This window comes from Panicum hallii, chromosome 1 (genome assembly GCF_002211085.1).
Source record: "Panicum hallii strain FIL2 chromosome 1, PHallii_v3.1, whole genome shotgun sequence".
NCBI classification, from domain to species: domain Eukaryota; kingdom Viridiplantae; phylum Streptophyta; class Magnoliopsida; order Poales; family Poaceae; genus Panicum; species Panicum hallii.
This window is the reverse complement of record NC_038042.1, coordinates 37,178,520-37,201,820: the sequence shown is the minus strand read 5'-3', so window position 1 is coordinate 37,201,820 and position 23,301 is coordinate 37,178,520. Positions and strand designations below refer to the sequence as shown.

Genomic DNA, 23,301 nt, shown 5'->3' with positions numbered 1-23,301 from the left:
ACTCTTCTGTAAATACTTTTTAACTAAGGCTGGACGGCGGGTTGATTGCAGGAAAACGCAGGGACTCTTCAGCAAAACTACCAGCGCTGACCGGTACGCGCGGTTCTGAGCCATTGGATCTAATCTCTACGGCTCGGATTTAAACTTAAACGCGAAGGGGTACGCGCGCTTAACAGCCGTTGGATCTGCATCCAACGCTCCTGGCCTATACTTAAACGGATCTAATCTAGACCACCTAATCCAGATCTGACGGCTCCGATTCATCCCTACCCCGAACCGGTACGCACGATTTAGATCCCTTGGATCTCGATCTCACGGTTCAGATCTAAGTGTGCACGATCTAATCTCCGCCCTTGGTTGCAGATCGGGTGGCTGGGGTTTATAGGAGCGCGGCCGGCGGTGGGATGGTCACCGGAGCTCGCCTCCGCGGCGGTGCATCACTGGCGTAGGCCGATCTTGGCCGTCCGGGCTCCATCTGAGACGAGGTCAAGCCCTGAAGGTTGCTGGGGGCACGGGTAGTCCATCTGGGCAGTTGTGGTGGAGGATTTGGGCACGACTAGGGCGGAACAGCGGTGAGAGCGGCTCGGGGCGACGGCGCAACGGCAGCGCGCGTGTTCTGGGCGCTACGGGCGGCTAAGGGCTACTGCATCCGGTGCAAAAGGACCAGGGTGATGGAGCAAAGCTCACCGAGGGGACGCGGGGATCGACGGTGCAACGGAGGAAGGACGACGACGACGACCGGCGGCGGTAGAGCACGGTCCTCGCGGAGGAAGAGGATGCCGGGGCGCTCCAGGCTCCTGGACTTCACGGATCGACGCGCGGTGCTCCTGCGAAGCCGGTGGAGGGGTCAGTGGGGCCGGAGCGGCACCGGCGGCAAGCAATTGCCACGGCGGCGAGCTTACCCGATACGACGTTCGAGTTAAATTTCGGCGTGCCCGTGGGTGAAGGTCGGGGGAAGAAGCTTTGGGAAGCTCCCTGGCGGCGAGGCGGAGCTCCTGCGGGTGATGTGGTGGTCAGGGGTGCAGCGGGTCGGCCGATCGACGGCGAGGCCGAGGGAGCTCGCGCGGCGGGGAAAAAGGAGCGGCGGCGTTGGAGGTCCTCGGTGGCGGCTAGGGTTAGGGTCCAGATGGGTGGGGTCGGGGCTGCTCTTTGTAGGGCGGCGGAGCCTCACTGGCGTGCGGGTCCGGAGCAGGGGGGGTCGCCGGGGATCTCGGGCCGTTGTGCCCGGGGAAGAAGAAGGGTAGGAGGGGATGACCAGTGGGGCCGGCCTGGCAGCGGGAGAGCGAGGGGAGGGCGCGGAGAGAGCGAGCGCACGTGGCTGCTGCGCGCGGGAGAGCTAGGCCGAGGGAGGAAGTGGGCCGGGCGCGGTCCACGCGAGGGAAGAGGGAAAAGAGGGGAGAGAGCTGGGCCTCGGGCGGCTTTGGGCCGTGGGAAGAGAAAGAGGGAGAGGGAGAGGGGTTTGGGCCGGCTGGGCTGGGCTCCTTTCCATTCCTTTTCTTTTTCTACACTCCACTAATTCAAACAAATCCAATTGAATTCAAATGAATTTGAATTCAAACTCTATAAACTCAACACAAATAAAACAATGCTGCAGCATGAATGCACAAACATTTTAATCCTATGATAAATTTTATTTTCTTGCGTTATAAATTGCTTTAAATGCCACAAAAATTAAAGAAAAGCCTGGAAAATTTATTTAAGCCCAAATAAATTCATTAAAATTAGGGAAATTACATTAGGGTGTTACAAACCTACCCTCCTTACAGGAATCTCGTCCCGAGATTCGAACAGGCTAGCTAGCAAAGAGATCGGGATATGTCTTCCGTAGCTCATCTTCTCGCTCCCAAGTCGCCTCATCCTCCGTGTGATGACTCCACTGAACTCGGCACATCTTGATCTTCTTGTTTCTAGTCACTCTCTCAGATATCTCCAGAATCTTCACCGGATGCTCGATATAGGTCAGATCCTCCTGCACATCCAACCCTTCTATCGGTGCTTGCTCTTCTAGCACCCTCAAGCACTTCTTTAACTGAGACACGTGAAACACATCGTGCACTCCTGAGAGACTCGGAGGTAACTCCAAACGATATGCCACCTCACCTTTCCGTTCCAACACCTGGAACAGACCAATGTATCGAGGGGCTAGCTTCCCTCTTACATTAAACCTGCGGATTCCTCTCATCGGCGAGACCTTCAGGTATACATGATCACCCACTGCGAAGGTCAAATCTCGGCGACGAACATCCGCATAGCTCTTCTGACGAGTCTGAGCGACCCTCAGATTCTCTCGCACCTGCTGCACCAGCTGTTCAGCCTCCTCAACAATATCCGGACCAAACACCTGCCTCTCGCCAATCTGATCCCAATACAGCGGAGTCCTGCACTTCCGACCATACAGTGCCTCGAAAGGAGACTTCTTCAGACTGGCCTGATAGCTGTTATTATAAGAAAACTCTGCATACGGCAGGCATTTATCCCAGCTGGTACCATACTGAATAGCACAGGCTCGAAGCATATCCTCCAACACTTGGTTGGTTCTTTCTGTCTGCCCATCTGTCTGAGGATGATAAGCGGTACTGAAGCGCAGCTTCGTATCCAACGAATCATGCAACTGCTCCCAGAACCGTGAAGTGAACTGAGATCCTCGGTCAGATATGATCTTCTTCGGAACGCCATGCAGACATACAATCCTGGAGATGTACAACTCCGCGAGTCTAGCACCGGAGTAAGTAGTGTTCACCGGAATGAAGTGGGCAACCTTCGTCAACCGATCCACTACTACCCATATGGAGTTGTACCCCTTCTGAGTACGAGGCAAGCCAACAATGAAGTCCATGGTGATTTCCTCCCATTTCCACTCTGGAATCTTCAGCGGCTGCAATAAACCTGCTGGCCTCTGATGCTCTGCCTTGACATGCTGACAAGTGTCACAGATAGCCACGTACTCCACAACGGAACGCTTCATTCCATACCACCAGAATCGTTCCTTCAGGTCGTAATACATCTTCGTGCTGCCTGGATGGATAGAATATGCTGTATCATGAGCCTCACTCAGAATCAGCTTCCTGAGATCTGCCACATCCGGCACACATATACGACCCTTGTACCACAAGGTACCCTGCTCATCCTCTCTGAAATGAGGTGCCTTGCCAATCTTGAGCAACTCACGAATCTCCTGCAGCTTCTGATCTTCCTTCTAATGCTGCCTGATCTCAGCCTCGAGAGTGGGTTCCGCCTCGAACGATGTACCCGAGGTATGATGCAGGAAACCCAGACTCAACTGCTCAAACTCCTCGCACAACTCCTGAGGCATCTGAAAAGCCACGGCCATGTTAACATAGCTCTTCCTGCTCAGAGCGTCTGCTACAACATTAGCCTTGCCCGGATGATAGTGAATCTCCAGATCATAATCCTTGACCAACTCCAGCCATCTTCTCTGCCGCATATTCAGCTCGCTCTGAGTGAAAATGTACTTGAGGCTCTTGTGATCGGTGTAAATATCACACCTCTGCCCAAACAAGTAATGCCTCCATATCTTCAGAGCATGCACAACTGCGGCTAACTCCAGATCATGAGTGGGATAATTCAGCTCGTGCCGGCGCAACTGCCGCGAAGCATAAGCTATCACTCTGCCTTCCTGCATCAGAACGCAACCAAGACCATCCCTCGAAGCATCACAATACACTGTGAACCTCTTGCTCTGGTCTGGCAGAGTAAGGACTGGCGCCGTAGTCAACCTCTTCTTCAGCTCCTCGAAGGCCTTCTGACGCTCATCAGTCCAAGTGAAATCCACACCCTTCTCTAGCAAGGAAGTCAAAGGCTTCGCAATCTTAGAGAAGTTCTCGATGAACCTCCGATAATATCCAGCTAAGCCCAGAAAGGAGCGGACTTCCTTCACTGTCTGCGGTACAACCCAGTCAAGCACATCCTTCACCTTCCCGGGATCCACAGCAATACCCCCCTTGGAGATAACATGACCGAGGAATGGAACCTCGTCAATCCAGAACTCGCACTTGCTGAGCTTGGCATACAGCTTATGCTCTCTGAGCCTCTGCAACACAAGCCTCAGATGCTTTTCATGCTCTGCTTCTGACTTGGAATATATCAGGATATCATCAATGAATATCACCACAAAGGTGTCCAGATAATCCATGAAAACCTTGTTCATCAGATGCATGAAGAAAGCCGGAGCATTAGTCAAGCCAAAGGACATGACCGTATACTCGTATAGCCCATACTTGCAAGTGAATGCCGTCTTCTGAATATCCTCAGGACGAATCTTCAGCTGATGATACCCAGAACGCAGATCAATCTTCGAGAATACACAAGCACCCTGAAGCTGATCAAAAAGATCCTCAATACGGGGCAATGGATGCTTGTTCTTGATAGTGACTGCATTTAGATCCCGATAATCGACGCACATTCTCTTCGCGCCATCCTTCTTCTCTACGAGCAAAACAGGAAAAGCCCAAGGAGAGAAACTCCGACGGATATAACCCTTAGCTAGCAACTCGTCGACAGTCTTCTTAACCTCCTCATGCTCGACAGGTGCCATACGATAGGGCCGCTTAGCAATAGGAGCTGTGCCAGGCAAGAGATCAATAGAAAACTCAATGTCGCGATCAGGCGGCATACTTGACAAATCATCCGGAAAGACATCCGGGAATTCAGACACCACGCGAATACCATCCGTGGGTCTAGCCTTCATCTGATGAAGAAATCCAGAAGGCTCTGTGGCTCCAACAGTGACCTCCTGACCATCCGGTGCTGATAGAAGAACAGTCCTCTGAGCACAATCTATCCGGACTCCCCACTTAGCAAGAGTCTCCATCCCGAGGATCACATCAATACCCTTGGTGTCTAGCACCATCAGATTAGCACTGAAATCTACACCCCTTATGGCCACACTGACTCTGGGACAGAAGACATGAGACCTCAACTGCCCTCCCGGTGAAGATACTAACATGCATCTCTTTAATGTGCTAGTAGGAATGCCATGATGCTCAACGAAAGACTGGGTGATGAAAGAATGCGTAGCACCAGTATCAAAAAGCACTGTAGCAGGATGGGTGTTGACCATGAACGTACCAATAACCACGTTAGGAGCCTCGGCCGCTGACTCGGCCGTCACGTGGTTCACCCTGCCCTGAGCTGGGGCCTTGGGTGGTGCTGCACACCCCTGCTGTCCTGCCTGCGTCTTCCGGGGACAGACGTTGGCGTAGTGCCCCGGCTCGCCGCAGTGGAAGCACACTCGAGGAAGTGCAGCGGCCTGCTGCCCGGCAGGAGGAGTGGGCGCTCCCTGCCTCTGAGCTGGTGGAGCCGGAGGCGCTGGAAGCCTCTGACCCTGTCCCGCCTGCTGCTGCTGCTGAGGACGAGGCGGAAACTGCTGCCGCTGCTGGTACTACTGGGGCGGCCTCTGCTGCTGCTGTGGTGGATGCTGATAGCGGGGACGAGTGTTGCTGCCCGAAGAGGATGGAGCCAACTTCCTCTTCTTATCCTCAATCTCCCGGCGCTTGCGCTCGGTGTTGAGAGCCGCATCAACCAGCTGGTTGAAGTTGTCGAAGCGGTGGTTCAGCAGCGCATACTGGATGTGATCATCCGGTCCCTCCTTGAAGTACTCCTGCTTATCGCTATCACGAGCGACGTCGGCAGGGGCATAGCGGGCAAGCTGAAGGAAACGGTCACGATACTCCGTCACCGTCATCGATCCCTGAAATAACGGACATAGATAACAAGGGCAGAAATCGCTCAATTTGGTCAGGTTTACGAAAGAAATCAAGGATAGATCAAGCTCGAAAGAATTTGTAAAGAATTCCATTCAAATTTACCTGCTTAAGGGCACGGAACTCCTTCTGCTTCATCTTCATAATGCCCTCAGGAATGTGATGGTTCCTGAAACGCTCACGGAACTGGTCCCACGTGAGAGCGTCACGGTCCCGAGCCGGGTAGGACTCCCACCAGTCGAGAGCGGAGCCTCGCAGCTGCCCTGCTGTGTACAGAACTCGCTCACGGTCGTCGCACTGAGCAACAACCAACTGGCGCTCCACCGAACGAAGCCAGTCGTCCGCCTGGAGTGGGTCCGTGGCGTGAGAGAAGGTCGGAGGATGACCTCTCAGGAAATCCGCATGCCTGTCACGAGGCTGAGGCGGCGGTGGAGGTGGTGGCTGGGCGTGAATCTGCTGCAGAGCCTGAACAGTATTGTTCAGGGTCGCCATCATCTGCATCTGGAGCTGGAAGAACTGCTCCGGGGTCAGTGGTGGTGGCATCGGTAACGGCTGACCAGTACCCTGGTTGTTCTGCTCCTGCTGGTCAGAACCGGAACCGGTACGCCTGGTGTTCACCATCTGATTGCAACAACAAAATTTCATAAGAAATGATAGGGTATAACTTCGGGAAGGAAAACTCTGACAGGATAAAATAGGGAAAAGGAATGTACGGTTTTACCCCCACGATCTAACTCAATTTTATTACTCAATTCAAGTTTGCGTTAAGATCGATTTGCATCAAGAGATTTACTTCGAATCTATGCAATCAACCAAAAATCCAAATCAAACATTTGCACAATAACAAACAGTCAATATTCACAACTTAGTCGAGTTTATCACACTACTCGACCAACACACTCGTTCTAGCGCCCTTTATCAGGATAGCCTAAACTTATAGGGTTAAACGAATTTAGGCCAACGTCTACGGAAAACTCAAGCTATTTCTCAGAAAGGACAGGAGAGATAGCAAATCGAGGGCTTAAGACTCAACGAATAGAAGCAGAAAAATGATGGTTGAAGATTTGCGGAAGCAAGGCAAGCGAAAAGAAGTCCTAAACTCGACCAGTTCTATCTAGGCTTCGTCCTACAGTCAACACGGCTCTGATACCAATCTGTCACACCCGATTTATAAGAACATAAATCGAGCAATCATATATGCGCCAGGATCAAGTCACGCACATATACAACAGATTATTAAGATATCACAACACATGTTACGAATAAAAGCGTATAAATTATAAAATGAATATCTTTATTACAACTGAATCAAGAATCAGTTCAAGGAATGCGGAAGCGTAAAATGAATACATGAAGAGCTGGGCGCCACAGGGACGTCGACTGGGAGACAAACGCCTAGAAGTCGTCGAAGCCGCTAACGTAGTCCTCCACGTTGCCGGGCACTGAGCAGCAGTCGAAGATATCCGAAATAGAACAGAAGAGTAGAGAGGCAAGTGTGAGTACCAACTCGTACTCAACAAGTATAACACAAACTATGAGGCTCTAGGCTAGCTGGCTCAACTGCGTTAGCTTTTAGTCTTGGCAAATTTTATTAAAGCTAATTACTACAAGTGGATAAGTTACCATAACCCAAATTGCATAAGAAATTAATCAGTATTAATTAAGAACTACTGGGAACCATCCGAACCAAAACCACCCGGGGAATCTCCCTCGTCAAAGGTTGATAACCCCACTAATCAAAAGGAGGATCTGGGCCGCTCATGACTGTGAGCACAGCTGATATATCAGTTTTACACTCTCGAGAGGTTGCACAACTTTACCCACAAGTCGTGAGCTACGCTAGTTATTCATCACACTTCCTTAGGTGAGATGGCTAGCAAGCACACTACGAGACCGTTACAAAGGATCACATTGGTAAGGTGTAACCGCTAAGGATTCTGGATCAGCGACGATGGGGCCCACCTCCGGGGGTACAAGACACACAGCACAGACCAAGCCGGAGGAGCAGGGACCATTGAAGCTTACCACCCCTCTTGCCCACGCAGGTAAGTTACTCCCGAACCAACACGACCTAATTAGTAAGTCAAGACCATCCCATTCCAGTCTTGTGGTTGCGCGGTTGTCCCAGGTTGTCGCTCTATGAACCGGTCCTTAGGGAGAGTGGCCAACCAAGCACTAAGCACCGTGCTGGCCCCCTAAACCATGTTTCTATCAAAACATCTTTTAAGGAGACGTGAGCCACTCAAGCACACAGCACAGAGGGCCACTCTCAGAGTTAAGTTGCATATAACCATTAATCAACTTTAATTAAAAAGGACCAAGTTTGTTATAGCGCAGCAACCTAGCACAACTAACCAAAATGCAACCCAAAGGATATGTATATAAAGGATATAAAGTGGCTAGGAAATCCTTATAGGTATACAGTATTAAAATGCAGTATGAAATTGTATTTAAGAAGTGATAGGATGTTTATGTTATACTTGCCTTCCTCGTACTCTCCCGGCTGCTGCTCGAACTGCTCGGAAGACGGCTGCTCCTGGTGCTGGTCCAAAGGCTCCGCGTCTACTCATGATCGTAACAACCACACATGGGCCACACATGCACACACATGCAAACAATAACAAAATATAAAAAAACAGTACAACATTACATAGAAACAGCACTTAAAACTAGTCTAAAGCTATTCTACGCGTTATAACAATCGCGTGGATATAAAGAACACCTAAAACGGAGCTAAAACGCGAAAACTACGCTTAAAACAAGCTCCAGGGACCTATCTGCGAGAAAAACTGGACTTCCAGGGGTTTCTGTGCAAAAGCTGAGGACCTAAACGTAATTAAAGGATAGACACAGGGGCTAGCGCGTGAAAACACGAGGCTTGGACCGCGGGTTCAAAATTCAGGAAGCTCAGGGGGTCAAACGGAAATAAAAGGACTCTTCTGTAAATACTTTTTAACTAAGGCTGGACGGCGGGTTGATTGCAGGAAAACGCAGGGACTCTTCAGCAAAACTACCGGCGCTGACCGGTACGCGCGGTTCTGAGCCATTGGATCTAATCTCTACGGCTCGGATTTAAACTTAAACGCGAAGGGGTACGCGCGCTTAACAGCCGTTGGATCTGCATCCAACGCTCCTGGCCTATACTTAAACGGATCTAATCTAGACCACCTAATCCAGATCTGACGGCTCCGATTCATCCCTACCCCGAACCGGTACGCACGATTTAGATCCCTTGGATCTCGATCTCACGGTTCGGATCTAAGTGTGCACGATCTAATCTCCGCCCTTGGTTGCAGATCGGGTGGCTGGGGTTTATAGGAGCGTGGCCGGCGGTGGGATGGTCACCGGAGCTCGCCTCCGCGGCGGTGCATCACCGGCGTAGGCCGATCTTGGCCGTCCGGGCTCCATCTGAGACGAGGTCAAGCCCTGAAGGTTGCTGGGGGCACGGGTAGTCCATCTGGGCAGTTGTGGTGGAGGATTTGGGCACGACTAGGGCGGAACAGCGGTGAGAGCGGCTCGGGGCGACGGCGCAACGGCAGCGCGCGTGTTCTGGGCGCTACGGGCGGCTAAGGGCTACTGCATCCGGTGCAAAAGGACCAGGGTGATGGAGCAAAGCTCACCGAGGGGACGCGGGGATCGACGGTGCAACGGAGGAAGGACGACGACGACGACCGGCGGCGGTAGAGCACGGTCCTCGCGGAGGAAGAGGATGCCGGGGCGCTCCAGGCTCCTGGACTTCACGGATCGACGCGCGGTGCTCCTGCGAAGCCGGTGGAGGGGTCAGTGGGGCCGGAGCGGCACCGGCGGCAAGCAATTGCCACGGCGGCGAGCTTACCCGATACGACGTTCGAGTTAAATTCCGGCGTGCCCGTGGGTGAAGGTCGGGGGAAGAAGCTTTGGGAAGCTCCCTGGCGGCGAGGCGGAGCTCCTGCGGGTGATGTGGTGGTCAGGGGTGCAGCGGGTCGGCCGATCGACGGCGAGGCCGAGGGAGCTCGCGCGGCGGGGAAAAAGGAGCGGCGGCGTTGGAGGTCCTCGGTGGCGGCTAGGGTTAGGGTCCAGATGGGTGGGGTCGGGGCTGCTCTTTGTAGGGCGGCGGAGCCTCACTGGCGTGCGGGTCCGGAGCAGGGGGGGTCGCCGGGGATCTCGGGCCGTTGTGCCCGGGGAAGAAGAAGGGTAGGAGGGGGATGACCAGTGGGGCCGGCCTGGCAGCGGGAGAGCGAGGGGAGGGCGCGGAGAGAGCGAGCGCACGTGGCTGCTGCGCGCGGGAGAGCTAGGCCGAGGGAGGAAGTGGGCCGAGCGCGGTCCACGCGAGGGAAGAGGGAAAAGAGGGGAGAGAGCTGGGCCTCGGGCGGCTTTGGGCCGTGGGAAGAGAAAGAGGGAGAGGGAGAGGGGTTTGGGCCGGCTGGGCTGGGCTCCTTTCCATTCCTTTTCTTTTTCTACACTCCACTAATTCAAACAAATCCAATTGAATTCAAATGAATTTGAATTCAAACTCTATAAACTCAACACAAATAAAACAATGCTGCAGCATGAATGCACAAACATTTTAATCCTATGATAAATTTTATTTTCTTACGTTATAAATTGCTTTAAATGCCACAAAAATTAAAGAAAAGCCTGGAAAATTTATTTAAGCCCAAATAAATTCATTAAAATTAGGGAAATTACATTAGGGTGTTACATATTCCAAGCGTGTGAGTTAGGTTTACCCTTGCAAGGCTGAAATTCGATTCAGGAATCGTCCGTTTCTCGCGGAGATTGAGACTGCTTGATCCCTTTGCCACATAGAGTAACAAGAGCAACTTTATGGTTATCAAAGATGATGTTTGCCTAAAGATTCTACCATTCTTGAGTAGTTATAGGTGCTTACCTAGAATAAATGATCACATAGAACTTGAAAGCTAAAATTGAAATTAAGGATCTACTCTTTGTTGCTTTTCAGCTGAAAACTTTACCCACAACCATTAAAACCTTCATAAATCTAGTTACATGGCTAAAGTATACCATGAAACGGGTAAGCCTTGCTGAGTATTAGAATACTCAGTCTTGCAATGTGACTTTTTATTCAGGTAATCCCCCTGAGGACTCTGTTCTGCCTATGCCATGGCCTTATATTCTGCTCGATGGTTGGTCCGTGGAGTGGGACCCGTCCCCGGCCAACACTGATCCTACCGAGTGATATCATGCCAGGGCTTAGCATGATATCCGTACCGGCAACGTGTACAGTGGTTGTGGTTTAAATTCCGCTGCTGTAAACTTGAAAAATTGAACCGGTTTGTAATAAATCCTGTCAGTTGAAACTAATATTACTTTTGACAACTCATGAAATATAAATGCCTGTGATGTAAAATATGACGGTGATTGTATCTCTGGACTCGCCTTCGTGCGAGGTACCTTGTTTGATCCTGCATTCAATGGTTTATCGGGATGTTACCCGACAGGCCAAGGTATTACACTGTTTGAAGTACGTTGGAGCCCTTAAAAGAGGACTTGCGTACTTGAGCCGGTGTAATTCAGGTTGTTTCTACCACAGTGGACCTGCTCCTGGAGGAACTCGATAATCGTGTTACGTGGAGTGATTATTGCATCACTCTCATTGATCTGATCCTCCCGGTGGACAATGGTCTCATCTCGTTCTACGATAATTTCCTCCTTTTCCGTGACCAATGCTTGAAGCTCTTCTATCTGAGTGACCCGACGATCAGCATTTCTGTAGTGACCTTGAGCTATACCAGTCAACAGACTCATACCGCGGTGCAGCAAGATCTGATAGTGGTGCTGGGCATTCATGAACCTGATGGTACCACGGAGCGTCTCTTTAGCTAAATCTCCCAGCATATGGCCATAATGAGCTATCCGGAAATTCCACTCGGGATCACTGGAATCTATTGTAGGGAATAGACCGATAGGATGCCCGGCAACTTCTGCGGGTTGCTGGTCACAGAAAGTATGGATGGCCTCAAGAGCTGCGGTCTCAAAGGTGTCGATGAGACGATAGCCAACCACATCGACCTCGATGGGCTGCCATTAAGAGTGAAAAGGGTGCTGAGGAATGGTCATCTTAACTCTGCACCGAGGAACACCTTCCTCCCCATATTCCACTCCATTATACTGTGGGGGCTCGGTGTAGAAGAATAACCTAAGTGACTCCCACGAGAGACGGGGAAAACCCTCCCAGTGCAAGGCATTGGTATGGAGATGCCCTGCGTGATCCCAAAAGACGTTTGAAGGAGCCGCCATCTGAAACAAGAATTTAGATGGTGAAATTGCAGGTTTTCAACAAAATGGTTGAAATGACTGCACAAATAAAGGTGAGTCAAAAGTATGGAATGGCTGGATTGCATTTACCCTGCTGAGAACTCACAAGGTAAATGGAATGAGACAACAGATTCTGATAACAGCGAAGGCTGGAAATCAGATGGATGTTAAGATACTCATCTCTAAGAATGTCTCAAAGAGCAAAGCAAGATGGTACTTGGGATAGACAACACTTCAGATGTCCTTGTATACGCAAAGTACCGACACAGTTGTGTAATTTTGCAGATGAGCTGGGCACATCGGCAGGTCCGAAAAGCATACCCGCAGTTCGTATCCGAATTTGATCGGTTGCGGCCACAGGATGTCATCTGCACCCCGTACACCGCTGCGGCTGTCCAGACACGTGCGCCGTACGGGTTGTCCTCCCTGTGCACGCGTGATGAGGCGTACTGGCTCACAAAGGCCAACCTAGTGTTCAATATTGTCGTGGAGCCGTACTGCGTCGAGCGAGTGATGAGGCAGTTCGAGCGACGACAGCACTTCCCTCTCCTACCCCGAGCGTTCCAGGCCATGCCGCGCAGCGTACACTAGTAAGTTTGTGATAACTCGTTTTCTATTAATTATGTAACCGTTATCATGAAATAATATTGTCTTCCAAATGTTTGCAATAGATATTCGTGTAGAGGATATCATGCCAACGAAGCCAACTGGGTTGTCAAGCTGCAGGAGTACGTAGGAGGGTGGCTAGACGCATCTGACATTGTGTGGGACGAGCTGCATCCACACACAGAGGCGTCTTACGGCGCATACCTCCGCTGGTACCTCACTCGCACGCGTTCATACGTCACTCTTTCACGTATTGATGACGCGGAGCATCAGCACCCGCCAACCATCTCGGACACGTATCCCTTGTACCGTGATCAGGCGCAGCGTGGCGCGATACGTCTTTCGCAACTTTAATTATTAAATCTTTTTTTAAAAAATCGATAACAATATTACTCTGCTTCCCATTACTCATGCAGATTGATCTGATCAACTGCACGGAGGTCGAAACTGCATCTCAGATCACGTTGTTTGAGCGTGGAGTACGTGTACCGGAGGCACAGTACAAAGAGAGCTTTCGTCGGATTCATGACAACTTGACGCAAGCGCCAAGTGCATTGACGTGTTGCAGCAAAGACGACGTGGGGGCCTCCAGTTCATCTCATGCGTCCGCCCACGTGTACACAGCTGGCCCATCGACCTCTGCAGCACCACACGCAGCGTCCAGCGGTACTGCCGCCAGTTCGAGCTGTAAGTCCTTTATAATTGCCACTTCGATCAACTTTTATTTACACGACTAATTTCATTTATTTTTATAGTCATGCACTCGACGGCAATGGGGCCTCCTCCTACAAGAATGGAGCTTCAGATGTTTAACGCCTATGCTCCAGGAACATCTCTCCCGTCGGGTTCGACGCCAGCTGCTTTGTATTCTCAGGGCTATACTCAGCATGCGTGGTCGATGGGAGCTCTTGCACACGGTGGTATGTTCGGTGTGCCGGACTGGGATGGCAGCAGCGTCAGTTTGTCGGAGTTGGAGGGCGGCGGCGCCGGGCCAGTCATCATTGGCCCCTCCCAGACGTATGACGCTCCACCTCCACAGCCCCAGGATGACCCGTTCACGCCAGCGCCTCCTCCGCCTCATCCTCCCCATGCTCCAGATGCACTCACGTACTCGGAGGGGCACATACGCCGACGGCCTAGGACTAGGGGGAAGGACCAAGAGAGCGCGAGGACCGGGACAAGCGGAGTAGATACTCGTGATTCGGTGGACTCTGTATATTTAAATTGTTTTTTATCATACTATTTTATTTTTAATGGCTTGATGTATCGTATTATCTTAATATTTGGATTCTACGTTGCAAAATGTTATCGCTTAACCATCTTCATACGAGTTTAGATACAATAATCTTCTTCGTAAAATTGAACTAAAATTTTTTAAGTATAAAAAAGAGTACGGCGAATAAATCTTGTATTTGAAAAAAGTATGAATTTTAAATAGTTTCAAAAACATAAATTCGAACAAAAAAAGAAAATAAAGAGGGCACCTCCCGCCCGTTGGCCGGGCGGGATGCCTTAACCTCCCGCCCGCTGGTCGGGCGGGATGCCTTAGGGGCCTCTTTGTGAAATAAGAAAAATTTCTTATTCGCGAAAAGACCCTCGGGAGGGTCTAGGAAAAAATTTGGCACCTCCGCCCGTTAGCTGGGCGGGAGGTTTCCGGCCCCACGCCTCCCACCCGTTGATCGGGCGGGAGGTACCTATTTTTCAAAAATTTCCAAAACGGCACCTCTTTTTCGAATTTAATTTTTTTAACCTTCTTTTCAAAAAAATTCGTGCAAATCCTATCCCTCTCATCGGTTCAGTGCGGCCAGATTCCCATCGGGGACCCGACGGGCCTGATTTTCCCCGCGGAGGCGGCGCACTGGGGCGAGGCCGCCGAGAGATTGCAGCCCAATGGAGCCCAATAGCGCCCCTCAGTATATACAGTCAACCATCCAGCAGCAACCCTAAACCCTCGCTGCGCAACGGCCTGCGGCGGCGGCCGCCACTCCTCCGTCCTCACCACGGCAGACACCGGACACTGAGACGCCCTCGTTGCGGCCATTCCATCAATCTTTCAAATATATATACATCCTTACGTCGACTCTCGCCGCGACGGCAGTCTCCTCGCCGCTGGTTGTCCTCGACTCCTCGCGACAGGCTCGCGGGGGCCCGATTGCTGCCTCCCCGGCCAGGGCTCGCCGTTGCTCACCCTTACTCAGGGCCGGTCGCCCTCCGCCCACTCCTCCTGGTAACGGGAGGCGGAGCCAGCACTAGCAATCAGAAGCGGGGAGATCCCCAGGAACTCGGCGGCGACGCCGCAGCCCGCAAGCAGAGGAGGAACCGGCCGAGTTAGCGGGATCCAAAATGAGCGACGACGTGATATGGCACTGCATCCGCCACAACCACTGCAGCTTCATGGCCAAGTATTGCCACCACCCGTCCTCCTCCCCCCACCCCACTGTTGTTTCAGTTACTTGGTTCTTACGGCGGCACCCGTGTTTCGCAGGATTACGACAGGGATATTCTGCCGGAATCCCTACAACGCGACGGGCATATGCAACCGGAGCTCCTGCCCTCTTGCCAACAGTCGTTATGCCACCATCCGGGATCATGACGGTGATCACTACGATACTTAACCTCTTTTGTCTGAATCATGCACATGGATAGCACTATCACCATTTGAATCAGCTGCAAAACATACACCACGCTCCTAAGCTCCTTCCCTCCATGGCCACTCAATTACAGACTCTGCACTGGACCACAAGTATGGCATATTGCAAGTTGCAAACTAATCAAATTCAAAGCCTATAATATCAAAAGGATTACTCAAATCTCTTACCCTGGCCTCACATGATTTGATCACCCATCACTAGACCTAGGGTTCAATGAGGTCAGGTAGTTTTTGATTTATCTGACATGCTATATGCATGGTTGGTAAGGATTTGTGGACCCTGGTTGGATTTGGAATGAAAACCTTATAGCTCATGGAGGTTAAAAAATTGTACTTGAGACTTGAGAGACATCTATCCTTGGATACAAAAAAATATTAGAAAATAAGATGAAGAAATGGGGATTACGGACTTGGAAATTTTTTACTTTTTAGCTCTGTGTGTTTGGATGCTGCACTTGCCTTTTTAAAACTAAATTGAAGAAACATTATGTTAGCTTTTTGTATGATCTGTTAAGAGATGATTAATCTTTCCATGGAATTAGTCATTTGTGATTATGGCGGTTGGCCTAATCACAATTAAGATGATCGTTTTGTTATTCTTGATAATTTGGTCAAGGATGCATGTGTATATCAATCAAGAGTCAAGATCACTACACTTTGGATCTTTAAGTTTGGTTTTGCTTTCTGCGAGAACAAATTGTTCTACCTTATGGTGCTTTTTTGTCCAAGGGTGCAGATTTTTATGTTGTGCCTAACAATCTGCCAGTTCCTTTTATGCACCTTTTCCATGCTCTCAACTAAAAATCTTGAAAGGAATATATGCTTATTGGTCACCTAAATCTTCTGCTGATTTTATTTTGCTGTTTTTCCTCCTTAAATGGTTATGCAGGTGTCTTCTACCTGTACATGAAAACTGCTGAAAGAGCTCATCTGCCAAAAACATTATGGGAGAGAGTCAAACTGCCAAGGAATTATGAGAAAGCAATGGATGTCATTAACAAGCATCTTGTATGCATCTCTAGCTAATGTACATTGTCACCCCATCTAATTTAGAGTAGTTATTCTCATTGCTTGGCTTACTTTGTTGTGAAGGAATTTTGGCCTAAGTTACTTGTGCACAAGATCAAACAGCGGCTGACAAAAATGACTCAATATCGTATAAGAATGAGGAAACTTCAACTGAAAGTGAGGTAGGAATTTCTATGTTAATTGCTGTAGGATATATTATTTTTGTTGAAAATAAATTTATATCCATGAGTCCAAATAGTACAATTTAAATGCTGTAGCATATGTTTCAAGGGTAGTGTTATAACAAATTAACATGTGATTCTGTTCGCTTGGCATCACCATGTTTTATATTGATTTGCTCAAAAAGGACAGGCAAGAAGGCATTGTAATCCTTATGTTCATTTTTAATTATTTTCTTGAATATATCTTCATGACAAGAGAGCCTCCAAATTTTACAGATACCAACAATGTTCACTTAAGTGTAAAAAACAGTATGCCCATGTGGAAGTAGTTAGTATGTGTAGCTCACGAACTTATATTGCAGGATCCGAAGGAAAGAATTATTGCAACGAGTGCCTTCTGTCTACACAATTCTGTTGCAGCAGTAGCAATAACCTACCATAGTTTTTGTTTGATTCTCCAAATTCCAGGTCTCTGTGATTGTTTGAATGATCAAAATCTCTGTTCTGTTTTGGAATCCCATTCTATTGACTGGTGGAGTCTAAGTCAACCAGATTTTGTGTGTTACAGACTTGTTGACAAATATTAGACCAAATCCCTTGTGATAGGAAGGGTGGTAACCGGATCAGCTAAATGATTGGGCCTAGTTCATAATTACAAAACTAACTCTAAGGAGAAATGGCTAAATGTTACTACAATCAGTAATCTGGATAATGAAAATAATGGTACTCATTTTATTTGGCTGTCTTGAGGTGGATTGTTCTTTGCTCTGATCAATGTGCCATTTATCTGTAACCAAGTTTCATCAAAAAATGGTTCATCTTGTGATGAATTGTAATTTGAACTTCTGGACCATGAAAATTTGTTTGACATATGCCTCCGTTCTTTTAGGGAGAAGGTTATGACAATGCCCAGGAAGCAAACACAGCGCGATCTTAGGAGACTGGAGAAAGCTGAAAAGGCTGCTCAACTAGAAAAGGTTATTGTTTGTTACATAGTTTTTTCTTTATGCAGTACTGTATCCATGGACACATAGTAACATATATATGTTGTCATGCAGAACATTGAAAGTGAATTGAAGGAACGCCTGAAGAAAGGTGTTTATGGTGATATCTATAACGTTCCCTTCAAAGAGTTTGATGAAGTTCTTGACATGGAAAGAGATGAAGTGGTTCTTGAAGAAGAGGATGAAGAAGTAAGCATTGTACTGAATACCTGCAAGCCCAGTTTGTTTCTATCTTCTCAGTGTTCACCAGCTTTGTCATTTGTGTTTGCTTGAAAATATAGGAAGGCATGGTAGAATATGTCGAAGGTGATGACATGGAAGAGATGGATCACATGGATGATATGGAAGATTTTGAAGGCCTCAGTGATGGTAAAGTAGCTTTGCTGAAACTTCCATGAGTCTGCAAGTTGTGACACTTTAACATGAGAATTGTTGCTAATGTAATTTTCTTTAAAAAATGTTAATTGGTCGCAGGAGGCACAAACGGAGATGATCATTTGGATGACCAAGTACCAAAGAAACCTAAGGGATCGGGTTCTAATTTGAAGCAAAATGCTGGGAAAAGGTCTAGGAAGGTTATGACTGAGGTAAATATAGTAAGATCGCAATACTCTCAGTATTTTCCTTTGCTGATACATTTAGTTTTCCCATGAAGTAATTCAATAACCATCGTTATTTGTCACATATCCATGTTATCATAGTCAAAAGGTTGAGTTGCTAGTAGGAAGTACTGCCCAATATTCTTGATTATAATGATGTTCTAAATTTCTCAGATCAAATTATCTGTGATGAAGTTTCTTGAAAGTATGTGATGAGGACATCACTAGCATGGATATCCATGCTAGTGATGTCCTCATCAGTATGCTCTTGCTATCAGGTTTTACCATTTATTCAGGAATGAAGTCAATGTTGTGATCTTACAAACTTATAATTTTTTTGTTGCCTACCTGTGACAGGTGGAACAAGACGAAGAGACAAATTCCAGGCAAAGGATGCGAATGTGAATTCTGCAAGGGTAACTTCAGTACGTGCTGCTAGGTGCCAGTGGGTCACTTTTGTTTTATGTTAGATCATTTTATTTGCCTTCTTTATTTTAATGCGTAAAATTCACCTGGGTTCCTGTGGAGAGGCGATCAATACTTATTCATGTTCTGTGATGAGGCTAACAAAAAAATTTGCCTGCAATGTCTACGCAACTGATGCAGCAAATCTTAATCCTGAAGTCTTGGGAGTCACTGGATGGATTGCCCTTTTCCTCTTTTTATAGTCGGCCTGTCTTTTATATATATATATATAAGTTTTAAAGGCGAACCTCCGTAACTGAGCTGTTCTCGTTGGGATAGCGTTCGGACCAATTTCTTGGACGTTTTTTTTCGCATATGCAGAATTCTTTTTCATTTTTCTTTTGTCACTGTCGGCAGACCTCCGCTGGCAAATTTCCCCCAGGGCTAGGCCTAGTTGTACTCTTCTGTGCTGGAAAACAGGCCCATAGTACCGGTTGAAAAGCGGTTTAGTACTGGTTGAAAAGCGGTTTTGGTCCTGGTTCTTCAATCGGTGCCACGGAACTGAGATGGAAAGTCATGGTGTAGGATACCGGGTATTTTACTTGGTGCATAAGACCCCTTTGATACCGGTTGGACTTTCCAACCAAGGTTTTTTTTATTTTTTTTCCAAATTCTATTTTATTTTAATTGTTTATTATTGTTTATGTTTGTAGAATTGCTACGCGTACTTGAGCTATACACTACTGTACTTTAGTCGCGTTCGTGTGAAAATAGTGTATGAAAATCACTAAATATTGTTGACAATCATGTAATTAAGTTATCTACACATAATAATATTTATAAATATACAAATGTCATGATTACAAACATTGGAAATTATTGTAACGAGCAATCATTTTTATCTTGACTACAAGTTCTAAGCCCCTCACGACGTCGATGCGGATGATTTAGGAACCGGATGGCCATCGTCGTATAACTCGCCTTCAGGATCAATGATCTCCTTCAAAATGAATCCTATGAGGTGCTCCGGCACGGCCATCATCCTATCCATATGGAGAACTTCATCCTTGATTCGCATCATCTATGAGCTGCTCCGACATGGTTATGATCCTATCCAAATGGAGAACTTCATCCTTTATTCGCATCATCTATCATTTTATAAAAAAGCTCGATATATCAATTCCTCGCGACAGTACAATTAGAAACATATTTATGAATAATTTGTACATACTCTTAGGTCATCGGTCGTAGCCCTTCCAAAATGGGATAGAGTGTGCATGTAATCACATACGTAGAATCCACATCAATTATTTCCTATGTTTTGTCTCGAACACTAAAAAAGAAATAAATTAGTTATAATTGCATCCGTATACGAAATAGTAAATGAGATATGCAATGAGTAGCGAGCCCACAAACCGGGAAGTCCATTCTAACATCCAATTCATTCTTAAAATCATCATTTTGCTTTTTCACAAAAGCTCTCCACACCCTTCGCATAAGAATGAAACGTAAATGTTCAAAGCTTAATCGATCCCAAAATAGTTGTGTTTTGTGGAAAATAATGTTTAATGGGTCTAAGAAGTGTTTGATTTTCTTCTTTTTTACCGCTTGGAGTCATACACTATAACTCTACTAGAATACGAGCAAAATCTAATGGAAGCTGCGCATATAGATATATAGATATACAAGCATATAGAGATATACATCATTAAAGTTAATATTTATTTAGGAATAGAAAAGAGTTACGAGTGGATAAGAACTTACTTATAGTTGTAGGGTATGAATATATAGGGTTTGTAATATTGTTACATTAAGGCTTGGTACATGTTTGTACACGTTTGCTTATAGTCATCCAGTAAATTTTTTTGATTGATAAGCATGGAAGCAATGTAAATATTTTTCTACACGATACAATATAAATTAGATTCTACACAAAAAAATAGAGTGTTGACTAATAAAACATAACAATGTAGAGATTGCTGAACACTTACAGAATCCAGCAAGACACGAGAGAGATGTCGAGGGCGTCTCGATAGTATATTGCATGCACATCTTCAAAGTCAATCTAGAAGTCATCATCCCCATGGAAGAAATTATGATGGCGATACTTAGCTCCAAACATATACTGGCCGGCCTTCGAACGTTCCATGTACAATTTATGGAACGCGTGCATCTGCGTGGGTAGGTATTAATGGCCATTGAAACACATTGTGACCATCAACTTCTCGGCAGTAAATAGAGCTTTCCATAAATATTTTATTTATTTCTAACAAGTTCCACAAGTTTTGGATGAGTTGTGATTGTAGGAACAAGTGAACCAAAAATGATGCAAAATGGGAAAAATCCTAGGCCAGCCGGCCGGCCTGGCACCTCCTTGGATTGCCATGTCACTGATCCAGTGGCGAGAAAACGCACTTACCTTGCTCCTGAGCCGTGCACTTGAAGTCAGTTTGATCCAATGACCCAAAAGGCTTCACCCATGGATTGAAGGGCCCACCTGCATGCAAGACTCGGGCAAAAACCTGAGAACCGCCTCCCTGGATGACATGCAAGCGTTGATCATCAAGCCTTGACCAGGCCGGCCGGCCTCCAAATCCTCTGCTTCAGACAGACGCCACCTCCACCGACACCAGGAGAGCATAAGGAACATCTAGGAGAAAGGTGGTGACACGTGGCCACCATCCTAGGATGGTCGGCCTGGATGAGGCCGGCCGGCCTAGGACTGACGCAAATTCCACAACTACTTCACTGACTTCATCCTCAGCCCTCCTACACTATAGGGGTGCACATCAGCTTGTAACACACACACAACAAGGAGTTCTCTTCACTCATTTCAGTTTCTATAGCTTAGTTTAGTAGTCTAGGAGTTAGAGTCGAGTCGAGCTTGTCTCAGGATTCCGGAGTCGTCATTGGAAGTCTGGTACAGCTCTTGTATCTTTCCCTTTGACATTTATCAATATAATTTATCTTCTTTACTTTTTGAGTCAGTGTTATTTTCCACATTTATTTATCTTTCCAAGTCATCCAGCTTATGTGCGGAAGTCCTTTCCTCTTGCTTAGGCTTTGTTATATCTCTTGTTTATTGGTATCTTACCTTGCGGGTTTTCTTGCCTGGACTAGGGGGCTCAATTCTCTTGAAGGCCTCAAGAGAAATCCTAGCACAAGTGTAGATGTAGTGTGGTGTCTGGCTTGGTGTTAGCTTGGAGGTGTGTTCCAGCCCATGGAACAGTGTGGTAGGCAGCAGGTGGTGACAGTCCTATCTGTCCCGTGTAGTCTATCGTATTCGGGTGTTTTCATAGCAGGAGTTGCTGTTTGCCGTTGGACTTCCCTCTCACTCCTTTGTGCAGTCCTTCCTCTCTTTTGCCGCCGAAGTAAGCTCTAGGTACCCAATAACTAGTTAGAAGCAAGGTTTAGTCTAGTGAGGCTAGCTCGTTAGTTTAGAAGTGTTTTAGGAGTCTTTCTCATTCGTTATCCTCCCAGCTACTTACTGCTAAGGTTTAGAATCTCCTAGATATCGTTGAATAGTTTGATAAAATTTGTCTGATTATCGCCGCTAATTTTAGCGGGCTTACCATTGCTCTCGTTGTCTTTGTGATATATGCAGAGCAGTGCATGACCAGTTTCGATCTAACACAAAACTTCAACCCAAATCCAGAAAGAATTGGGAGAATTATCTGACGCAGAGTCGTCCCACCTCAGAAGAAACTTTCATTAGGCCAAGGTTCGACAACACCAGCTTCATCACCCATGGCTCAGAAGACACTGCGTCAGTTCTCATCCCCGTCTAGCGGCCATATCCCTACTGGATTGAACACCTACCAAGGCAATGAAGGCTTTGAGCTGAAGAATGGACTTGTCAACATGGTCCATGTAAGTCCCTTCTGTAGTAAGGCATTGGAGGATGCCAACGCCCATCTTCAGAATTTTCTGGATGTGAGCAGTACAATCAACCCTAGAGGCACTACAATGGACAACATTCGTCTTTGACTGCTCCCATTCTCTTTGCTTGGGAAAGCAAGAACATGGTTCTACACCAACATGGATGCATTCACCACTTGGGATGCCTGTTCCATTGCCTTCCTGGCCAAGTACTTTCCAGTGGGCAAGACCAATGCCCTACGGAACACGATTTCCAGTTTTCAACAACTCCAGATAAGACAATCTCGGAAGCCTGGGAACGTCTCCAGGAATACATTGCAACATGCCCACACCATGGCATGGAAGAGTGGCTGATCATTCAGAACTTCTTCCATGGCCTAAGATAGCGAGCGCAAGACTACATAAACGCAGCAGCGGGAGGAGCATTCCTCTCTCTCGACGTTGCAAGAGCCAAGGTGCTCGTTGACAAGATTGCCTCCAATAAGAGTTGGAAGGTAGATAGGCAGCCGGCCCGTGCTAAAGGAGTACACCAGATCGATGGTGTAGATATGCTGGCAGCCAAGATGGATCTTCTCATAAAAATGCTAGAATCTCCACACTAGGAGGTCAACCAGATCATGGAGTCTCGGATTACATGTGAGACATGTGGCAACACTTGTCCGTCGACTCAAGAGGACGTGAATTTCATTAGGAATGGCAATCCCAATAACTTAGGATACTGTCCTTAGCAAGGTTGGAACTCGAAGCCCAACCTCCCCTTTGGCCAACAGCAAGGTAACAACTTTAATAACAGTTTTCAGCCCTCTCTTAAGGACTTAGTGTATGGCTAGAAACAAATTAATGATAACATTAGTAAGAAGTTTCAAACTAATGATAAAATTTTAGAGTCTCTGGCCGCACAAATGGAGAGCTTCAACTCAGTTATTAAAAATCAGCTAAGTTTCAATAAAATGATAGAAACTCAAGTAGCTCAGCTGGCCTCATCTT

At 47.5% G+C, this 23,301-nt stretch overlaps 1 protein-coding gene and 1 non-coding gene across 2 annotated transcripts; one reads left to right on the top strand and one right to left on the bottom strand.

The window, feature by feature from the left end:
• The first annotated feature begins 14,534 nt into the window (after positions 1 to 14,534).
• On the top strand, positions 14,535 to 18,690 carry LOC112873243 (protein MAK16 homolog). The gene is made up of 9 exons (XM_025936547.1): positions 14,535 to 14,989; positions 15,073 to 15,182; positions 16,127 to 16,245; positions 16,330 to 16,427; positions 17,317 to 17,404; positions 17,486 to 17,620; positions 17,713 to 17,800; positions 17,906 to 18,018; positions 18,388 to 18,690. Exons 1-9 carry the CDS (start codon positions 14,931 to 14,933, stop codon positions 18,433 to 18,435), a joined length of 858 nt encoding a protein of 285 aa, XP_025792332.1. The 5' UTR covers positions 14,535 to 14,930; the 3' UTR covers positions 18,436 to 18,690.
• A 3,856-nt stretch (positions 18,691 to 22,546) lies between these two features.
• On the bottom strand, positions 22,547 to 22,654 carry LOC112879191. Its single transcript, XR_003226013.1, has one exon. It is a non-coding gene; the product is annotated as a small nucleolar RNA R71 (small nucleolar RNA).
• Positions 22,655 to 23,301: the final 647 nt, after the last annotated feature.

Bases quoted from the DNA above. Each gene is read 5' to 3' on its own strand.
- LOC112873243 (XM_025936547.1), top strand. From the start codon at position 14,931: ATGAGCGACGACGTGATATGGCACTGCATCCGCCACAACCACTGCAGC. The intron at 14,990-15,072 runs GTATTGCCACCA...CGTGTTTCGCAG, and splicing joins CACTGCAGCTTCATGGCCAA to GATTACGACAGGGATATTCT. The intron at 16,428-17,316 runs GTAGGAATTTCT...CCGTTCTTTTAG, and splicing joins AAACTTCAACTGAAAGTGAG to GGAGAAGGTTATGACAATGC.